Here is a 19,047-nt window from a genome sequence, read left to right on the forward strand (position 1 = left end):
TTACAGGGGCACAAAGTAATGACATCCAGAGTAAGCAGCTGGTTAGACACCACATATTAAACTGTCACTGAGATTTTCAAGCAGAGTAAAATAACCTTGGTTTTGTCTGTATTTGGAGCATTTTAACAAACCCTTAAAATCTGAGTTTGTTCAATCTACAGATGCAGAGCTCCTAACTTGTGTGCACAAGATTAAAAAAAATCTCACCTCTGTCTCATTTTCCAGTCGCTGGTGTTCAGATTCTCATAGGCGTTGCTGTATACATTCACATCTGAACCTTAACTCTCAAACATAGTTATTGCTGAATGCGGTAGTTCCTCCGAGCTCTCTCTGATTTGGTTCATTGTGTTTCATTCATGATTCAGGTCACGGTTTTTATATGAGCATTATTTTCAGTGGCAGAGGAGCTTTTACGAGCTGGTTTTTGTCTTGAACAACTGGTGGAAACCAAAAATAGAGGTAAAAAAAAAAGGTAATGATTAACGCCTTACTTTGATGACTCTAAGCTGTGAATGTGGGGTTTTTTCCACCCTCTAGCAGTGATGTAGAAGCACATCTCTTGGAGATGACATGTTTAGCTTTCACCCTCCAACCAGAAAAGGATAGTGAAACTGTGGTTTTTAGTTGTAAAGCATAATGCACCTCTGAACATGTCTCAGACATTCATTGGCATAACTTAACATTTAAAAAAGGGTTATATTCTTACACTTACAATTTGTGTTGAACCAAACTTTCATTTTCTTGACTACTGCTTTGGTTAATTGGTAAATGGACTGATTCTTATATAGCGTCTTTCCACTCTCCTGGAGCACTCAAAGCACTTTATACAACATGCCACATTCACGTAAGCACTGTTTTCTATGGTTTTCAGTGCTGGATGCATCAGAGAGCAACTTGGGAAGTCAGCATCTTGCCTGAGGATATTTGGTATGCAGACTGGGGGAGCCGGGGATCAAACCACCAACCTTCCGATCAGCACATGACCTGCTCTACCTCCTGAGCTACAGCCACCCCTAGTTTGGCTTACTATTTCCCATGAAGAGGATTTTCTGGGAAGTCAGCTGTATGTACTCCATGTGTGTTGAATCATCTTTTTCCTCTCTCTGTTTGAGGTCAAATAGGTTTTTTTTTCTCCTGAAACTGACAGCCCCTGAGTAACAACAACAACCTGCAGAATACTTGGAGCAGCCCTAACTTTCACATACGTTTCTGGTGATATTTTGGAGAATAAACTTTTATCTGCTGCCAGCACAAGATTCACATTCCTGGTTTTGATTGAAATATCTTGCAGTGCATCAGAGGGACTCTCACGCGATACCATGAATGCATCCACAAGCAAACTAGTGACTGAGCCCATGGAAAGTGTTTACCATGGACAAAGAGCAAGAAAGCCAATTCCCTTTTTCCTTAAACTTCTCCTGAAGACTACAAGAGTTGTTAGCCATGTTGGACATGATACCAAACCACTGGTTCCTTGGGAAAAGCGTATTTTCCAAGACTGGAAAGGTTGGCAAGTTGCTGGCTCTGGCTGTGTGAAACCAGTTGTGAAGGAGGTGCTGCACCAAAAACCTCACTGCGATAGCTTTGGCTGCAAGCTGACTGACACGGCTGAATGCAGTTTCCATGTTTGTCTACAAAGGCTTGTTAACTACTAGCTGAGCAGAAGTAAATCTTGAAAAGTTTCGGAGCAAGACAGAAATGTAGAATGGTAGCCTTCAAAGTAAACGCTGCACCTCAGGGCTACAGCAGGGATCTTTCAAAAAGTTCAAATTTTACTGTAAAGCCAAAAGGTGCCCATTTCTGTTGTGCGTAGTATTTTACACTACAACTCATGGAGTAGTTGTAGTGTTCGTCACTTCTATACACACTTCAACCGACAGCAAAAATAGGGAAATTTATGCTGACTATTTAGCAAACACATTTTTCTTATCAACAGGTAGTTGTCAGGGGGTGATCCATTACTGGTCTGTAGACCTGTGTAACTGGAAGTTTATCAGTCATTTCTCTAGTGACTGCCATCAACCTCCAGCAAACAGTCAGGGAATACTCATTTTCCCTCACAAGCAGTGGTTGCAGACCAGTCTCTAGGCCGGTGTGTCTGAGGCTGTACTGGCTTGATCCATACCACCACAAAATGCCATGTTTTTGCAAAACCTCAGTACAACCCAAAGAATTTTTGCAACCATATGCTGGCAAACCAAAAGAATGCAAGTTTAAGGCTTCACTTTTCAGACCTACCATACTACACATCCAACTTTAATGTGTCTGTGTGTGAAACACGGTGCCTTCATAGCACCACCAGGTCAGATTTAGCTCAATACACGTCTACCATCAGTCAAAATCTACTAATTTAATCTACTTTCCTTTTCAGGAAAGTCAGGTGAGTGAAGCATTAACATGCAACATTTTTGACATACTAAACAGCACAGAGGCTCGTCCATGTGTGACTTTCTTTCCTCTTTTTTCTGATTTTTCATTGCTGAAAACAAACTGCACAGAAACCTGTACAATCTTTAGAGTCAGGTCAAAAATCAAGACTTCACATAATAGCCAGCATTGTAGAGTGAACAGAAATATGGTAAAAATGGTAAATGGCCTGTATTTGTATAGCGCTTTACTAGTCCCTAAGGACCCCAAAGCGCTTTACACATTCAGTCATCCACCCATTCACACACTGGTGATGGCAAGCTACATTGCAGCCACAGCCACCCTCTGACCACCACCAGTAGGCAACGGGTCAAGTGTCTTGGAAACAAATGCAAGTGCAGTAAAAAAAAAGAGCTTGGTGTTGTCTCTGTCCCATGTCAGCAACTCTTACTGTTAAAAATATCTCCCGCAAGCTGCAAAGGAACGTTCGAAGTGAACAATGAAGCTGCATTTAACTTCTTTTTATGACTTTCCAGATTTTTCTTCCTTTTTTTTTTATACGCAACAAGGCCTTCTCAGTAACACTGCTAGTTTATTTTAAATTCAGTTTCTGCTTTATGTAGCATACAGCAAAACTTTAATGTGACAAAGCAGAAATTCAGAAAAGCCCGACTGGAACACAATCTAGCAGCTCCAAGTTTCTTCCTCAGACAACTGACACTAAATCACTGTTTGCCCTACAAGCAAAGTTGCACACATCAAACACGGACAAGAATCCCACAAAAAGTCTTGTGTGTTGGTCCCACTCTCCACATGCAAAGCATACAAACACCCCCCTACGCATGGATGCCTAATCCTCCCAAATCCAGACAGGAAATGCCCTCGTCAGTAGAGCTGAATGCTTTTGACAGACCCCTGCTGCTCTTTCTCTGAGCTCTCTCTCCTCCCCCTTTTGCTGAATGATATATGTGCTCTCCTCAAAGTCCCATCTGGAAACAGTTAGCCTGTGAACATTTCCACACAGCCAATAAAAACACATCTATTGCAAGCCTAGTTTATCAGCAATGGAGGACAATTTCAGCATGCAATTGTTACTTTCACTTTCTGGAGCTTTTGTTGGTACAACGAAGCAATAGTTTACTGTCATGACTCAGAGATCCGGTCAAAGGTCTGGCGTAGCGTCAGGGCTCCTTTTCCATGATGTTTTCCAGTTAGTTTGTTATGGTGAGAAACACGTACTAGAACATGCAACTCTTAAGAGTCAAAATGATTTATAAGAGTCCTCAGATGACCCCGGTATCTTAATGACGGACATCCTGAGACTGTTATCTAAATAACTTCTGACTTTCATAGAGTGGAGAGTCTAGTCTAGTCTGTAGATGCAATGAGGGTTTTAAAGGGAAACAGCATTACAGAGAAAGAGATGGAAAAAGCAGAGCAGCAGGATGAGAAAATAAGAGGAGGAACAGGAGAGTGGCCTTATAATTTGAACAAACACACATACACAGATCTCAACCTTGTTTATAGCTACACTCAAACTATGAATAAGTATAAGGTAAACATTAACCGTACAGCTCACAGTTTCAGTTAAGAACAATTGTCATTTCCTGATAAGAAATATTTCAATGTGCAATGACTCTTACTGAACATTTGCTAGTGATAAAGTGCTACTCCCGGTGAGGTTTTGAGGGGTGAGAATGTATTATTTTCTTCTCATGTTACAAAGTGTGTCAGAAACATCCTCTGTTGCCAGAGTGGCAATTACACAGTTACAGTCATGTGGAAGAAAAGGACTCCACAGGACTCTGTAGTCCCTTATAAGCACACCTTTACTGCTTCCATAATAATTAAGGTGGTAAGTAGCAGCCAGGTGGTGCTGATCAAATGCACTTGATAAGGTGATCATCAGCAAGTGTGAGTACCTTTATAAAAGCAGATTCTCTGGCAGATGCACAATTGTGCAACCTTCAGTGAAGCTGCAAAACACCCAAGAGCTACTCTGTTATATCAGAATCTACAGGCCTCAGTTAGCATGCTAAATGTTAAACTTCATGATAGTTAAATCAGGAAAAGGTTTGAACAAGTGTGACTTATTTAGAAGTCAGAAGATGGCAGCACAGCTTAGGTTTGCCAAATTGTGTCTGAACAAACAGAAAAACCTCTGGAGCAAATTTCTTTGGACATGCAAGACCAAAGTAGAGATTTTTGGCTTTAGTGTACAGCAACAGAGTTGCTGAAAAACAAAACTTTAGAACAAGTGTGATGCATGGTGGTGGAGGGGTGATGATTTGGGCTTCTTCTGCAGACACAGGACCTGGGCAGCTAACAGTCATTGAGTTGACCTTGAATTCCTCTGTATACCAAAGGACTTTAGAGTCAAATGTGAGGTCGTCTATCTGACAATCGAAGCTTGGCCAAAATTAGGTCATGCAACAGGATAATGATCCTGATGACAGCAGCAAATCTGCAACAGGACAGGTGAGAAACAGAAGGATGAAGGTGTTTCAATGATTCAGCCAAATACCTCAGCTGACTCCAATGCTGTGAGAGTTGTGCATAAACCAATGTCCACATATCTCAAAGAAATGAAGTAACACTGCAACGAGTGGGACAGCATTCCTCCAACATGACGCGAGACTGATAAAGTTACAGAGAAACTGATTACTTCAAGTTCTTGCTGTTGAATGTGATTCTACAACCTACTGAACATAGGATGTACTTTGCTTAGTCCTGTCCTGGTCATTGGGAGACCGTGCCCTCTGCTGGCGAGTTTACTTCAGCACTTCAAGAAGCAATACAAAAAACATCTGTTCACTACTTTATAAGAGAAGGCCTCAAAACTGTACATCAAGTTAAAACACAAACAAATAAAACAGGAAGTCTCTTTATTTTGAAATGTTTTATTGTCTGATGTTACACTCAAATAAAAGTCAAACTGAAATTCAATTTGAGCACATAAAATTTATAATACCTTCAAAATAAAATACTGCAAACTGTCGGTGACACTTGAAGTATGAGTACATCACACGAACACGCATTCATGTCGTTGTCAGCATATTCTTTTCCAGTGTTGTCTACAAGAATCCGTGAGAAATACTAATTCACGGCAAATGTACTAAATCAATTTCAAATTTAGGCAGAAATGAACAGTGCTGATCTAAAAACAAGGAAAACAAGTTTTAGCTTTCATTTGTATTCTGCTCTGTCAGAGTGACGAGTCACAGTAAAATGATTGTACAACACTTGTAATCAGCAAAGTCCTTCTTGTGTTTAACAGTAATATGGTCTTCAGCGTTGAAAAGGGGCTGACGTTATAAAGCAGAGATGCTTAAAAACAAAGAAAAAGAAGAAAAGGAATCATAAGGCACACCCACCTGTCCTATATTGCAGTACTAATTAGTGCAAAACAGACTGTAAACAACTTTCAAGCACATGGAACAAACTACATGATGAACTATGCTGTCACATTTTAAGGAAGCTAATTTTATCTCACTCATTTATTGCACGTCATTTTTCTGCTCACGAGGACTTAAAAAAGGGAACAAAAGTAAAATTAAAAATGCAGTGTTGATTACATTAACTTAGTATAGACTACCCAGACCAAACTATAATATAAATCAGATACACACAAAGAGAGTGGTCTTCCAAAGACATTAAAGCTGCGTCTAAACTGCTATTGGTCAGTGATGACAAGCTTTTCAAAGCATGCCGAGCACAGGAAGGCGATTTTGACTAATTGTGCAAAGCCTGCATTAGGATGATATTAACACTACAATATGACCCCCTCGCTCCTGAGTACCTTAAATTTCACTCCTAACTGACGGACACTTTGCTTTGGCTCTTTATTCCTAATCATCGGGTATAAACTCTTAACATTCACGCAACCTTTGTATTCAAGCGCGTTTGCATTGACGTCAGCAGCTGTGATCTTTTTTAAGTGAATCCCTCCCTTACGAAGCCTACGAGCAAGACACCCAATGCAGATGTGGAAACACTGACAAGGACATCTGAATGGTGAAAATGTTGAGCCCCAGTGATTTCATTTCTACGCTTGCTGCAGAGCTATACAGGCATATCCCAGGGAAAGGTTTGAAGAGTTAAGTGAAATACTGCTCTTTAAAGGGCGACGACCATCAATGAAGTAAATTACCCGACATCCCTATTTCGCATAGAGTGTCTTTGAGTCAAGAGCCAAAATAATTTGAAAGAAATGGCTGTTCTTATTCTTGGAGATGGTGCGCTGTGCAAGCTTGTGGCTTCACAGCTGCTTACATCCAGCTGATGGTGAAGTTCTGACTCAGGCTGAGACCCAGATCAGCGACTGTTAACACCTGCAGAGAGGAAGGAAAGCATCATTACTGTTTGGAGAATATCTTCATGTGAAACCAAAGCCAACACTACCTGCTGTCTGCATTAAAGCTACAGAACACCATGGCAATAACACATGGCTTCATGAGCACAAGTAATACAGGGTTTTAAATCTAAAATCTACTAATTTGATATTTTATTCAAGACTTATTCAATAATATTATTGATCTTTTTTTTTTTTAAATCACTGCTTTTTGTCCATCTATAACAATGCCATCAGAAAATTCTATAATATAAAACTAAGATAACCACATTTACATTTCATACCTTAAATACATGTTGCTGCCAGTTTTTCTGTGCTGGACTAATATCATAAAGTTTTGCATTTCTCGAAATAACTGATCAAATTAATTATTTAATGCCCAAATGCAAAAAAAATGACAGCTTTCACAGTACACACTGTGTGACAAACGTGTAAAGTAACAATCAAATTAATTTAAAAATATTTTTAATTGAAAATAAAGGAAGAGGAAAAAGATGGAAATACTGGGTACAGTTTCATCCTGTGTTAGAAACTGAAACAAGGCTGATTTATGAAACCTAGCAGCTTTAACAAGGAAGCATCTTTCGGTAAAAACCAAAGGTACCAGGTTTTTGTTTTGTTTTTTTTTGTTTTTTTTTTGGGGGGGGGTGTCTCTTTTGCAAAGGTGGGAAAACCCAGTAGATACTTGAGTTCTCTGTTGTGCTGCTGATGTGGTTGTCTCCAGCTGTGGAGTCTGTTAAACTGAGAAAGGTCGCTGTCATGAGAAACTGATTTCAGACTCGCTTCTTCTCTCTGTTGACATAATTGTGATGCTCTGCAGGCTTGATTCACCATGTGCACTTCTCTGTTTGCCCTGTCAGTCTTTTTAAGTTTTTTTTATGATGTGTCACCGTTTTCTTTTTCCAAACCTAAAAACAAAAAAGACCCCACATAACTCAGAACCTCACCTGGTTGTTTCTGTAGGTAAACGGTGCATCTTGGGAGTTCACCAACACTCTGCTCGGCTTCTCCGTCACACCATAGAAGGAGGCCGACTCCACAGTGATGTATGACGCCTCGATGTGGTTAGAGAGCACCTGGGATGTCATTGTGTTCTACAAAATAAGGTAATAAAAAAAAGCTCAAACCATTTTTCAACAACACGGGTGAGATTCTCTGAAAACAGCTAAATTAGACAGGTCCAGACACAGTTCATCTACACGAGCAGCGGCATGATGTGTGAAGTCAGATAAAGTAGGCTGGAGCAAACAGGAGCAAACACGCAGGGTAGATTACTGTACTCTACAAAATAGATGAAGGTGAGCACCTGAGCAATGCTGAAGATGATGTAGGCGTACTGGTTGGTCTCGTAGGTGTCGATGGTCTCTCCATCATCCCAGAACAGATCTCCACTGGCTGAACCATCTTGAGAGAGAGCTGAGACGAGGTGGAGAGGCTGACCGGTGCTTACCCACAGGGTCAGGTTGGGCGCCTGTTCAAACATGCACAGAGAGAAAACATGAATGTGAATCAAGTGGAAGACACACACACACACACACACACACAGACACACGGTTTTCAGCATTCTTCAGTTTTCAGCACAGACTTAGAGTTTGTTTGTTATTTTAAAAGGCAAAAGTCCAACACAAGGAGGTAGCATATGGAGCCACAGATATCATCGTTTATAGCACAAAAAAAATTTAACAAAATTTTTTGGCGTAATTTGTGTGAATTACATCTGAATGTGTTTGGATTAAATGTTATATTTTTATGTTTGAGATGCAGAGGTTTCAAAAGGTTCAAATAATAAAATCCAATAAACCATGTATCAGGGCTGTCCAACTCCAGGCCTCGAGAGCCGGTTTCCTGCAGGTTTTAGATCTCACCCTGAGTCAACACACCTGAATCAAATGATTAGTTCGTTACCAGGCCTCTGGAGAACTTCAGGACATGTTGAGGAGCTAATTTAGCCATTTAAATCAGCTGTGTTGGATCAAGGACACATCTAAAACCTGCAGGACACCGGCCCTCGAGGCCTGGAGTTGGACACCCCTGCCAGATATGCACTGATAGATATCGGCGACAAGTGTAGATATGCATGTGCTTTCCCTTCATATCTAGCACACAACGGGAGATTGTCTGTTTCAGACACGCTGACACTTCTGGAAACGCTCTGTGGGGTTTCGACGAGAAAGCTGACGAGGTAGGGCTGCCTCCCCCTTACACAGTGCAGTATGGTCTGTGCTGCTTGCTACACAAGGTTTACTGACCGGCTGGCAGGTTAAAGACCGTTTGATGTTCAGTCTGAGTCAGACATTTGCATTCTCACCTCGGCCAAGGTAATGTGAAGCAAAGTTGAGTGCTTCAGCGTGAAAAGTCCCATTTTAGCCTAAATTTCCTTCAAACTTTGGTAAACTTGTTCTAAATTTCATTGCAAAAATAATAATATTGGAGTTAAAGGCAAAGCTTTCACCTTGTTCTCTTACACTTTGCCACTTTTACTGCTGAGTGCTACTGCAGAGTGGATTGTTTATGGTGTGAACAGGATCCAACTTCTATCCGAACAAACTAGCAGGTGCACGCTGCAAGTTTAGGCTACAGCAGCTCCTGTACCCACTCTGTCATGCTTTGCATTCTGGGATCTGGGAGAGTACCATACATATGTGAAGGTCAGTACGGCCAATCAAGTAGCTGTAAAATGAGCATAAATTCTCCATGTTCTCTACTCATCCAGAACACAGAACACTTCCTTTGTTTACTGTTGTTGCTCCCGCCTCAGATGCACTTGGCCAATCAGCAGACTGAACATTCTCACGTTTTTTTTTTTTTTATGACAGATTTTGGTTCGAGTAAACAAACTGCAGTGTAAGATGCCCTTAGGTTTACAGGGATTACAGCCACATATTCTGACTGTACTATTTAAAAGTCTGCCCATGGTTAATTTGAGCATCCAGCATTGTAACAGGACCGTTTTAGCTGAAAAACCTTTTACCTGTGTTGGTATAATGGAGCCCTCACGCAAATGCAGGTTGATCTTATCTAGAGGCGCATGGAGTCCAAGCTCTTCGCCCTTACTGGTCACACAGTCGCCCTGGGAAGTAAAGGAACACACATGATATAAGCACTCTGATCAAGTCACCATACGCTCTGTCCTCGCACTATCGCTCACAGAGTCTCACCGTGTAATAGTCGTACCACAGTCCCTCAGGGAAGTAACCATCCACGTAGTCCACTCCAGGATCCAACACTGGTGTCACCAACAAACTCTTCCCCCACATGAACTGCTTGTCGATGCCGTAGGCTTTCACGTCTTTGGGAAACCTTTTGAGTACGTAAAGTTATGCACCCCGGAAACACACGGAATACATGAAAATCTGTGCTTTTAGGATTCCTACTCACTCGAACATTATTGGTCGAGCCACTGTGTGTCCGTGCACATGCGCGTGATGGAAGAGAGTGTAGAGAACAGGGAAGAGAGAGTAGCGCAGCAGCAGAGCCTCCTTCATGGCTGTGCGAGCAAGCGGGCTGAAAGCTGTCGGGTCTTGAGGCTGTAAAACCACAAAAATAAGCCCCACACACAGTAGGAGATGCAAAATAGAAAAATGAATCCATTAGTAGACATGCAGTTACATGTTTAGATTCTCCAAATGACGTCTCAAGCTACAAAACAAACACTGATGTAAAAGTTTCAGGTGTCATCACGAAACTATAAATAAACAAATAAGTATAATTTTCAGAAGCACAGCTAAACCTGTAAGTGATAAACTGAAGAGGACACTCTTACCTTCATGCTGATGGCGTTGTGGTTTCGTGTGAACGGATAGAAAGCTCCCAGCTGAGTCCAGCGGACGCACAATTCCTCCTGCGTCTCCTCGCTGAAGCCGCAGACATCTGCTCCTACCAGCGGGATGCCCAAAAGGTTAAAGGTCAGCATACCTGCACAGAAGGAAATGGGAGTTAAATATCCAACGATGAGACGGACAATTTCACACGAAACATCCTCAAATCCAAAATGATAAATAATAGAAGAGATTATCCAAGAATTCAAATAAGCAGTTTTACGACAACAGATCAGCCACAGTGTCGTCGTTTATGCATCAGTGTGTATGATCTGTATCTGCTGAACTTCTGACCTGCTATAGAAGTGTAAAGGTCTTTCCACTGACTCCTGTTGTCTCCAAGCCAGTGACCAGAGTACATGCCCTGACTGGGGAAGGTGGAGCGAGAGATCACGAAAGGTCTCTTTGCCACAATTCGCTTCAGAGCGCTGAACACGGGGACAGAGAGGAAGTGAAAACAACAAGACAAAGTGTGTAATGAAGAAGTATTGTAGTGTTTTATTTCCGTTGCGTGTGTACATCCGAGTATTGAGAGCATCAAACCTTGCAGAGGCTTTAGCTTCCATCAGTCCATACAGACTGTGCATGTTGTAATGTATGGACTGCTTCTGCTGCGCGGTGGCACACAAGGTTTTGGCTCTCAGCAAACCTCCCAGTACACCTGAAAGCAGAAGACCCCATGAAACCCAAATGTATTGTATGTTTGTAGTGTGATCTCTGTTGTAGATCCAATCTCCTACCTGGAGTGTAAGGAGGGTTTTCAAGATTGTTTGTTGGGCAGCCACTGGTCGATCCATCCAGGAAGTTTGATGGCTCATTCATGTCCTAAAACCAAGTGAAGTGTTGTCAGATCTTTAAATAATCATAAGGAGACATCTAGGCAGGAGTCAGTGATTACTTATTTAACAGCCTGCACTGTTCTCATACTTACAATCCATAATCCATCAAACGCCACCTTATCGTGGAACATCTGTAGGTTGTCATACCACCATTCATGTGTCACTTCATCAGAGAAATCTGGATATGCCGTGAGACCAGGCCACACCTGGAAACGGGAAGAAAGAATTTTAGTTTAAATTCATGCTTAACATTCAAAACCATGTTCATTTATTATTGGGCTCGCCTGGCTGCACTTAAGAACCGGTCCAGCTGAATTACGTAGAGCTAATGAAGCTGGAGAACTTTCAAAAGCTTTCAGCTATACTGTAGCTACTGTAGTACCGCCCAGATTAATGAGTGAGTGAGCTGTGATGAGCCTAAAGTCAGAGTTTTCTGGTACATGAACGGGGCTCTCTTTTTGTCTTGCTAAATCGCCATGGTAACTTATGTTTAACATAACCTGGTCAGGAGTAGGTCGCTTTCCATGCTCAAGACAGAACGTTTATGGATTCTCACATTCTGTGTCAGGACACTGAACACTTCTATTAAAACCTCTGAATCAGTGACGTCTACATGGGTTTAAGTGATCGAAGAACTGGTGGAGTAAGAAGCTGGTTCAGTGTAACTCTGCTTTCTTTGATTGGGGATTTGATTTGAGACAGCAGGTATCACAATGATAGTTAGCAGCTTTCAAAGAAAGCCCGGGGTCTCTGCGCATGCTAAAATAAAAGCAGGCTTCTGATGCATTATTTGCATCTTCTGCACAAAATGAACCAATTAAGTTCTGCCCAATCAGTCAAGAGAAACAGCAGGAGAGATAAAGGATGTAAAGACTTATTACAGCAAAACACAACACAGGTACATCAAAGTAGAGAAGAGGGGAATGTTGCAGAAAACTGTTAATCCTGTAAATTCATCAGTGAAAGTATTTATTTTACCCCTGGGTGCACTCTCAATATTAACATTAGATAAGTGTATTCAGGTCTGACATGGCCTCCATAATGAAGGAATGAATATTCTCTGTGATAAATACCAATAAAAACATCTTAATAGCAGCAATACTGACTTAGCAGCAGATTAGGCCCAGGCATATTTATGCTTAAAATTCCTGTGAAACAAGATGCACAACAACGAACATCTCTGCTAAGTATCTACTGTGCACTTTGATTATTTCATCAGCAAAAGAATCAATGAAAAAGTGGGGCTCACAAATACTTAAATCTACTCTGGAACAAGAAAGCCCAGCACCATCATATACAGGCTCTAGGCTCAACATGTTTCCCTAACTCATTAATCCTGCGTCACAGAACATGGCTCAGTTAATGTGGTTGTGTGGCTTCATGTCTCACCTTCCCAATAAGTGTTTTCCCTTCAGCATCTTTAATAAAAACTCCTCTCTTTACACCTTCATCGAAGGGCCAGTATGAGCCCTCGGGTTGTGTGCTGCTGATACCCGGGTCCTGAAGGATTAATAAACGACTCACTTAAACACTCACATGCCAAAGCAGACACAAAACACATGAGACCAAGTACACGTGTGTTTGCATACCAGGATCATGACGTAGCGTTGGTTATGAGCATGTAGGTCCCTGACCAGTTCAGGTAGTGTGTCAAACTTTTTTGATTCATATGTAAAGTCCATAAATTTGTCCATGTAGTCAATGTCATTCCATTGGACATCCTGCGATTAAACAGACTCATTATTATTAATAATAAAATGAATTCACTCATCCTAAAGCTACTTAAGAGAAATGCATATGTTTAGGGTTAATTACAAAAGAACAAAAACTAAAAACACTGACACGTACTACAAAAGAAATTACCTGAGGTATCCCATAATTCCTCATGCTCTTGACAACCTCCCACGTAGAATTACTCGTGTCGTAGCCCCATCGGCAGAGATGGTACCCTAAGGCCCAGTAGACTGGCATCGCTGGGTATCCTGTGTCAACAAAGATGGATGAAAAGAAAGCGGCGATTCTCAAAACAAAAACAGGACAAACTCAAGGTGACAGAGGCAAAAGGCTGGAGTTATTTATATAATGGAGTTCCACAGGGTTCTATGCTGGGACCAGTTTGTTTACATTTCACATGCTTCTCTCAGGCCTAGAATACATTTTCATTGCTATACAGATCATAACCAGCTTCATCTATCCATGAAGTTAGATAACACACGGCAATTGATTAAACTACAGTAATGTCATGAAGACATAAAAACCTGGATGACCTCCGATTTCCTGCTTATAATGTGAGATATTTCCAGAGTAATCATCTGTCTTACCAGATTCTTAGTCTAGATGGCATTACTTTGGCCTCCAGTAACACTGTGAGGAACCTTGGAGTCATTTTTGACCAAGACATGTCCTTCAATGCACATATTAAACAAATATGTTGGACTGCTTTCTTCCATTTGTGCAACATCTCTAAAATTATCCTGTCTCAGGGTGATGCTGAAATTAGTTCATGCATTTATTACTTCTAGGCTGGACTACTGTCATTCATATGACTGTTCTAAAAGCTCCCTGAAAAGCCTTCAGTTGTTCCAAAAAATGCTGCAGCAAGAGTCCTGACAGGGACCAGAAAGAGAGAATATTTCTCCTGTACTGGCTCCTCTTCATTGGCTCCCTTTTAAATCCTAACTCAAATTTAAAATCCTACTTATCACACGAGGTGATAAGTCTATACAAGGTCTTGAATAATCAGGCTCCATCTTATCTTGACATAGTACTATAGTACTGCATCACCCCAGTAGAGCACTTAAAAGGGAGTTTTTCCTTCCCACTTTTGCCAAGTGTTTGCTCAAAGGGTGGTTGTCTGATTTTTGAGGTTTTCTCCCATGAAAACATGGATCAGGGTGCAGTACACATGCCTACATATATGTGCATCTCATCACAGTGCTACTACTGACCTACAACATCCACATATTGCTGAACCACTGAACCAGGATCAGGACCAAGGAAAATGTAAAAGTCAAGGATCCCACCAATAGTACGCCAGGTAAGGGCCGGGGTAGGCTGGAGGGCCACGTCTGACAAAACAGATAAGAAACTGATGAGACATTTTTCATCAAAAGAAACGTGCACTTTAGAAGAAAATAGAGTAAGATATTAGGCTGATCATTCTCATTTCCAAACTACATCTTCAGTTTGTGAAAGAACAACACAGAAAACAAACGCAGAAAAGAACAGAGGTCTGTATAATAATCTAAAGGTGATTTTCAACATAACTTAGTTCAATGGCAAAATGAAAGAAATCTTATTAAAACTTCAGTACATTGCAAATCGTTTTACAGTTTGTGTTGGCAAAGCTCTGAATAATCAATATGACATCTGAGTATGATATGAAGTTTATTGTCACACACTGGAAAGTCCATTTGTAACTTCTGCTTTTATGAAATTGCTTAACTTAGTCAGCTGCTGTCATGTGAACTTGACTTGTAAGCTTAAGCATTTTATTCTGCTGTTCCTGAGTGTTTGTGTATGTGACCTATTGCACATTGTGAAACCAGAAGGTATTAGGGTGACTAACAGACTTACCCATTGCATTGCTGTTCAGCAGGAAGAAGCCGTGTGCGTTCCCTCCATCTTCCATTGCCAGGTAAAATGGATGAGCCCCATACAGGTTTGTCTGCTCCTACAGTACGGAAGAAGAATGCAAAGATATTACAATACATTTCATGTAATCTGCAGTTTTATCCAGCCAGTTAACAAAATTAATTCAGCCTCCTGTCATCCTCCAAAGACAGCCTGCAACAGCTTTGTGAACTGACTGCAAACGTGAGAGCATGGCAGCAAAGTATCAAAGATGATCAGACAGAATAACTAACTGATCATTTTACTGACAAAAACTATATTAACGTGAACATCTGAGGGATCACACAGCAGCTGTGTCTGTGACTGATGGTTACCGTTGGAGGCACATCTCTAGCCCACATGGTGAGCGTGTTCCAGTGGACATCGTGCAGGAAGGTGGAGCGATGCTCGCCCAGGCCATAAATGAACTGCGTAGGTAGGGAAGTGGAGAACTGGAGGAACTGATCCGCGTAGAAGAGAGGCGCCACAGTGGTGTTCAGACTAACAGGAAACATTTGGACAAGCATTAATGAGACTGTTATTTCATAACTGAATACATATATACAGTTAAGAGTATCCAATATGTATATGAATGAGGAAATCTAACTACTGCCCTTTTCTTCAACGTAAGCCAAATGAGACCTACAACACAGAGCCGCAAGTGGAAAAAAATCCCTCTGAATCAGATATTTTATTCCTCACATTTCAGAATGTCCCATTCAGCTCAGACTTACAGTACTGCTCCTGTTGAGCGCCTCTTCACCACAAGACCAAATGGTTGCTTTGAGAGCTCGATGATATAATCTGGGCTTTCTGTCTTGTTGGTGACAGTGGGGACGGAGATGGGAACTTCAAAGCGTGAGCTTGAAGGGTCGGTGATCTTGATGGAGAAAAATTTGTGGTTAACTGACAGTAATTGTTACAAACATTTTATCAGAATTAAAAAAAAAAACAACTTAATTAATCAAGCAAATTTACAGGATTAGATTTGAACCTGATGAAATGAAAAATGCAATGCAAAGGAGAGCAAATTTTTCTTACATCTGTAATAGACAGGTGTAGTTTCTCTTATCTTTATTGTCATGAATATTAATCAATAAAATTATCACAGTGCAAAGGTCAACATGTTTGTTTTATATGCAAAGCAAGAATCAACAGATGTGTGCACTGGAAGTCCATCTGCCCATCTTTTTTCCACATTTAGGTTTCTTACAGTGTGACTCAGTCATTTCATATAAAGTTTCTTAACTATCGCTGTCCAACAATCATGTTTATTTAAGACTATAAGGCAGTTTAGCCCGTGCCAATTTCCAAATTACAGCCTTTATATAATACCCTTTTATTTAAACCAAATACTAATTCTTTTATTGGTCTGTCGCTTCCTCCAATTAAGAAAATGAACACAGAAACAGAAGATCAGTGCAAAAACGCAGCATGAATTATAAGTTTTAAAGGCTCTTTAATACATGAACATGAGCAAAATGTATTCATCAACTTGTAAGTTTCCAAAATTTTGCCCTTCTATGTTTTCCATGACTAAATGTGAAACCTCTACTCACCCTGACACGCAGCCGCTTGTCCGTCTCATAACGCATCTCCACTTCTATGGTGAGGATGTCTCCAGGGTAATACGTCTTCACCTCCTTCACGAGCGTAGCTTTCTGTCCCAGCAGCGTGTCATTTAGTGACACGAGCGAGTACGAAGGGAACTCTGAAGGATAGAAACACCAAGGGATTCCATTTTTCCCTGACGGGCGACTGGCAGAGGAGAAAGCGGTGGACGCAGGGATAAAGCAGCAGTTCCTTGCCTCGCACAGCTCTCGGGTCACAACCACCCCTCTTTCAGGGTAGCAATCAAACCTCCACGCCTCTGGTATCAGACTGCATGTCTCACTGCGGAAAGAGGCAGCAGTATCGTTCGCTGATGTTTGCACTTTGGGGCCCGGTGTTTGTCCTGGGCCCGGCAGTGGCGGTTTATGCTCCTGTTGGTTGGGAGTGTGCAGCCATAACACAGCACCCAGTAGCCATGCTCCACAGAGCACCAGCAGGAGGCAGCCGATCACCAGGAGGCCCGTGGTGACGGAGCATGAAGGTCCACGTTGAAGCAATGAGGCGTCCTCTGGCTCCAGCGCCTTGAAACACAGGAATGAAGTAAAAATCCAGTTTCAGCACTGGATACAGTAAAATACAGACTTTCCTCATAAAGATCCTAATTCTTGTGAGTCATCCTAATGAAAGAGATAATATACTAAAACGTAAAATTGTAAGCCTCTACGGATTATAAAATGACAAACAGATTCATAAACACAAGCTAACTCACTGAAGCCTCGCCTTGAACAGGCTCTTCTGACAAAACTGCGCTGGAAAACTGGACATCTTCAGGATTCAACTTCTTGTAGGAAACCATTGTGGCAATAAGAGTCTATGACAGTGAGAGACAGAGGAGAGCAAAGTCAGTCGAGACATGCAGCCACGATTCATTTCCTTTGTGTGAAGCTGCTGGAAGAAGTGCATGACAAACAGTGAAGTGAAACTTAGTTTCTCCCATTTCAATGCAATGAGTACAATGGAAAAAAATATACAAACAAACTACAGTGTCTGCGATGTCTAATGTTTATTAAGCATTAGGGTTAAGATTTAGGCATTTACTCAACTGTAATAAATGTCACAATTAATGTGCCTAATACCACCATACACCAGCTGTTCCGTGACTAATATACTGGGCATGCTGCATTTTGAACTGCAGCAAGTTTAGCCTTCAAGTAAAGGTCACACATGCGGAAAATACGCGTTAACTGCAGTTATATTAGCTTATATAAACAAAGAAATGAATTTAATGAAATTTATATTTTAATATCGTAATCCAAGCTGCGGTGTTATTCCCAGTCACACGAATGAGAGGTCCTGAACAACTTGTGGCTAACTTTAGCTAGCTACTGCGTAGATATACACGTGAATGTCAAAGTTCACCTAGGAGACGTACGGCCTCTAAGTTCATTCGAGATTTATTTACAGGTGTTAAGCAATAGATAAAACAGCTGTTCACCCTAGCCTGCTACAGTGGTACGCTATTGTTTTTCATTAAGGTTACGTACGTTAGCGTTAGCTTACTTTAGCAGCAGTCTTAAGTTTAGCAAACGTTTACAGACAGGAGTGTTACCTTTAGCGACGTCCAACCGGATATGCTTTATTCTCTGCAGGCGCAGAGGTGCAATATACAGCCCAAAGTTAGCTTTAAATTACGCGTTACGAAGCTAAATTTTTCGTAGTGTTAATAACCTCTGCCACCACAGCCTGCTCGGCGCGGTGTGCGTTTATTTATCTCTACGGCGCTTTCAAAATACCTCGTAATTCCAACAACTTCCGTTTGACGCAGTCCCCTCCAACAAACTTTGAGCATACAGCCTTTATGCTCCACAAACAAATATCTCGTGTTGAGATATATATATATATATATATATATATATATATATATATATGGTCGGTAAAATAAAAATTACCGACCATATGTTAGTAATTTTTTGTTTCCCAACACTGGTCAGAAGAACGCTTGCTCTCAGCGGTGCTGCCTTTAGGAGCAGCTGGGACTTCTGTGAAAGTGGTGGCAATATGTGAAGGCGATTAGATGACCAACATCTATCATGACTGAAAAAAACATAAGTAAAAATTTCAAGTTATTACTGCAAAATTTCAGCTTGGTATCCCAAAATTTCAAATTATGTTCCCAATTTCAAGGAATCAGACAGACAAACAAACAAAAAAATTTAAAGAAAAAAAAGGAAAATCAGTTAAGAAGAAGAAAAAAAAAGTAGAAAAATGGTTGTCCCAATTTGAAACATTTTTAGTCTCAGGTGGAGAAATATGATTTACAGATTTTCATTTGTGAAACTTGTGATGCACAATAGTGTAAACAGAATTTTGTGTTGGATAATTGCTTTGCAAAGTATAAAAATAATAAATAAAGTAAAAAATACAGTCCTGCTTAAGTAGCTTAATGGGGCTCAAATTAAATGATCAAAATATATTCCAGAATAAACATACTCACTCACTGTAGAACGTT

General features: G+C 40.9%; 1 protein-coding gene across 3 annotated transcripts; it reads right to left on the reverse strand.

The window, feature by feature from the left end:
• Positions 1 to 5,243: 5,243 nt before the first annotated feature.
• Positions 5,244 to 18,333, reverse strand: gaa2 (alpha glucosidase 2). 3 transcript variants are annotated; one of them, XM_085458702.1, is made up of 21 exons: positions 18,148 to 18,333; positions 17,308 to 17,409; positions 16,547 to 17,119; positions 15,722 to 15,867; positions 15,323 to 15,488; positions 14,952 to 15,048; positions 14,324 to 14,443; positions 13,239 to 13,357; positions 12,965 to 13,096; positions 12,765 to 12,875; positions 11,468 to 11,581; positions 11,277 to 11,361; positions 11,080 to 11,197; positions 10,831 to 10,964; positions 10,482 to 10,633; positions 10,097 to 10,245; positions 9,877 to 10,018; positions 9,690 to 9,788; positions 8,025 to 8,189; positions 7,666 to 7,812; positions 5,244 to 6,698 (listed from the first exon to the last, which is right to left on the reverse strand). In XM_085458702.1, the coding sequence occupies exons 2-21, from the start codon at positions 17,392 to 17,394 to the stop codon at positions 6,636 to 6,638; spliced, it is 2,919 nt and encodes a 972-aa protein (XP_085314828.1). In that variant the 5' UTR covers positions 17,395 to 17,409; positions 18,148 to 18,333; the 3' UTR covers positions 5,244 to 6,635. The 3 variants fall into 3 exon arrangements, with proteins under 3 accessions (XP_085314828.1, XP_085314829.1, XP_085314827.1); XM_085458703.1 differs by lacking the exon at positions 18,148 to 18,333 and adding an exon at positions 18,099 to 18,118; XM_085458701.1 differs by lacking the exon at positions 18,148 to 18,333 and adding an exon at positions 17,642 to 17,786.
• Positions 18,334 to 19,047: the final 714 nt, after the last annotated feature.

Source organism: Copadichromis virginalis, linkage group LG6 (assembly GCF_057382275.1).
Source record: "Copadichromis virginalis isolate Kocher_CV1m ecotype Utaka linkage group LG6, C_Virginalis_male_GT1.1, whole genome shotgun sequence".
NCBI classification, from domain to species: domain Eukaryota; kingdom Metazoa; phylum Chordata; class Actinopteri; order Cichliformes; family Cichlidae; genus Copadichromis; species Copadichromis virginalis.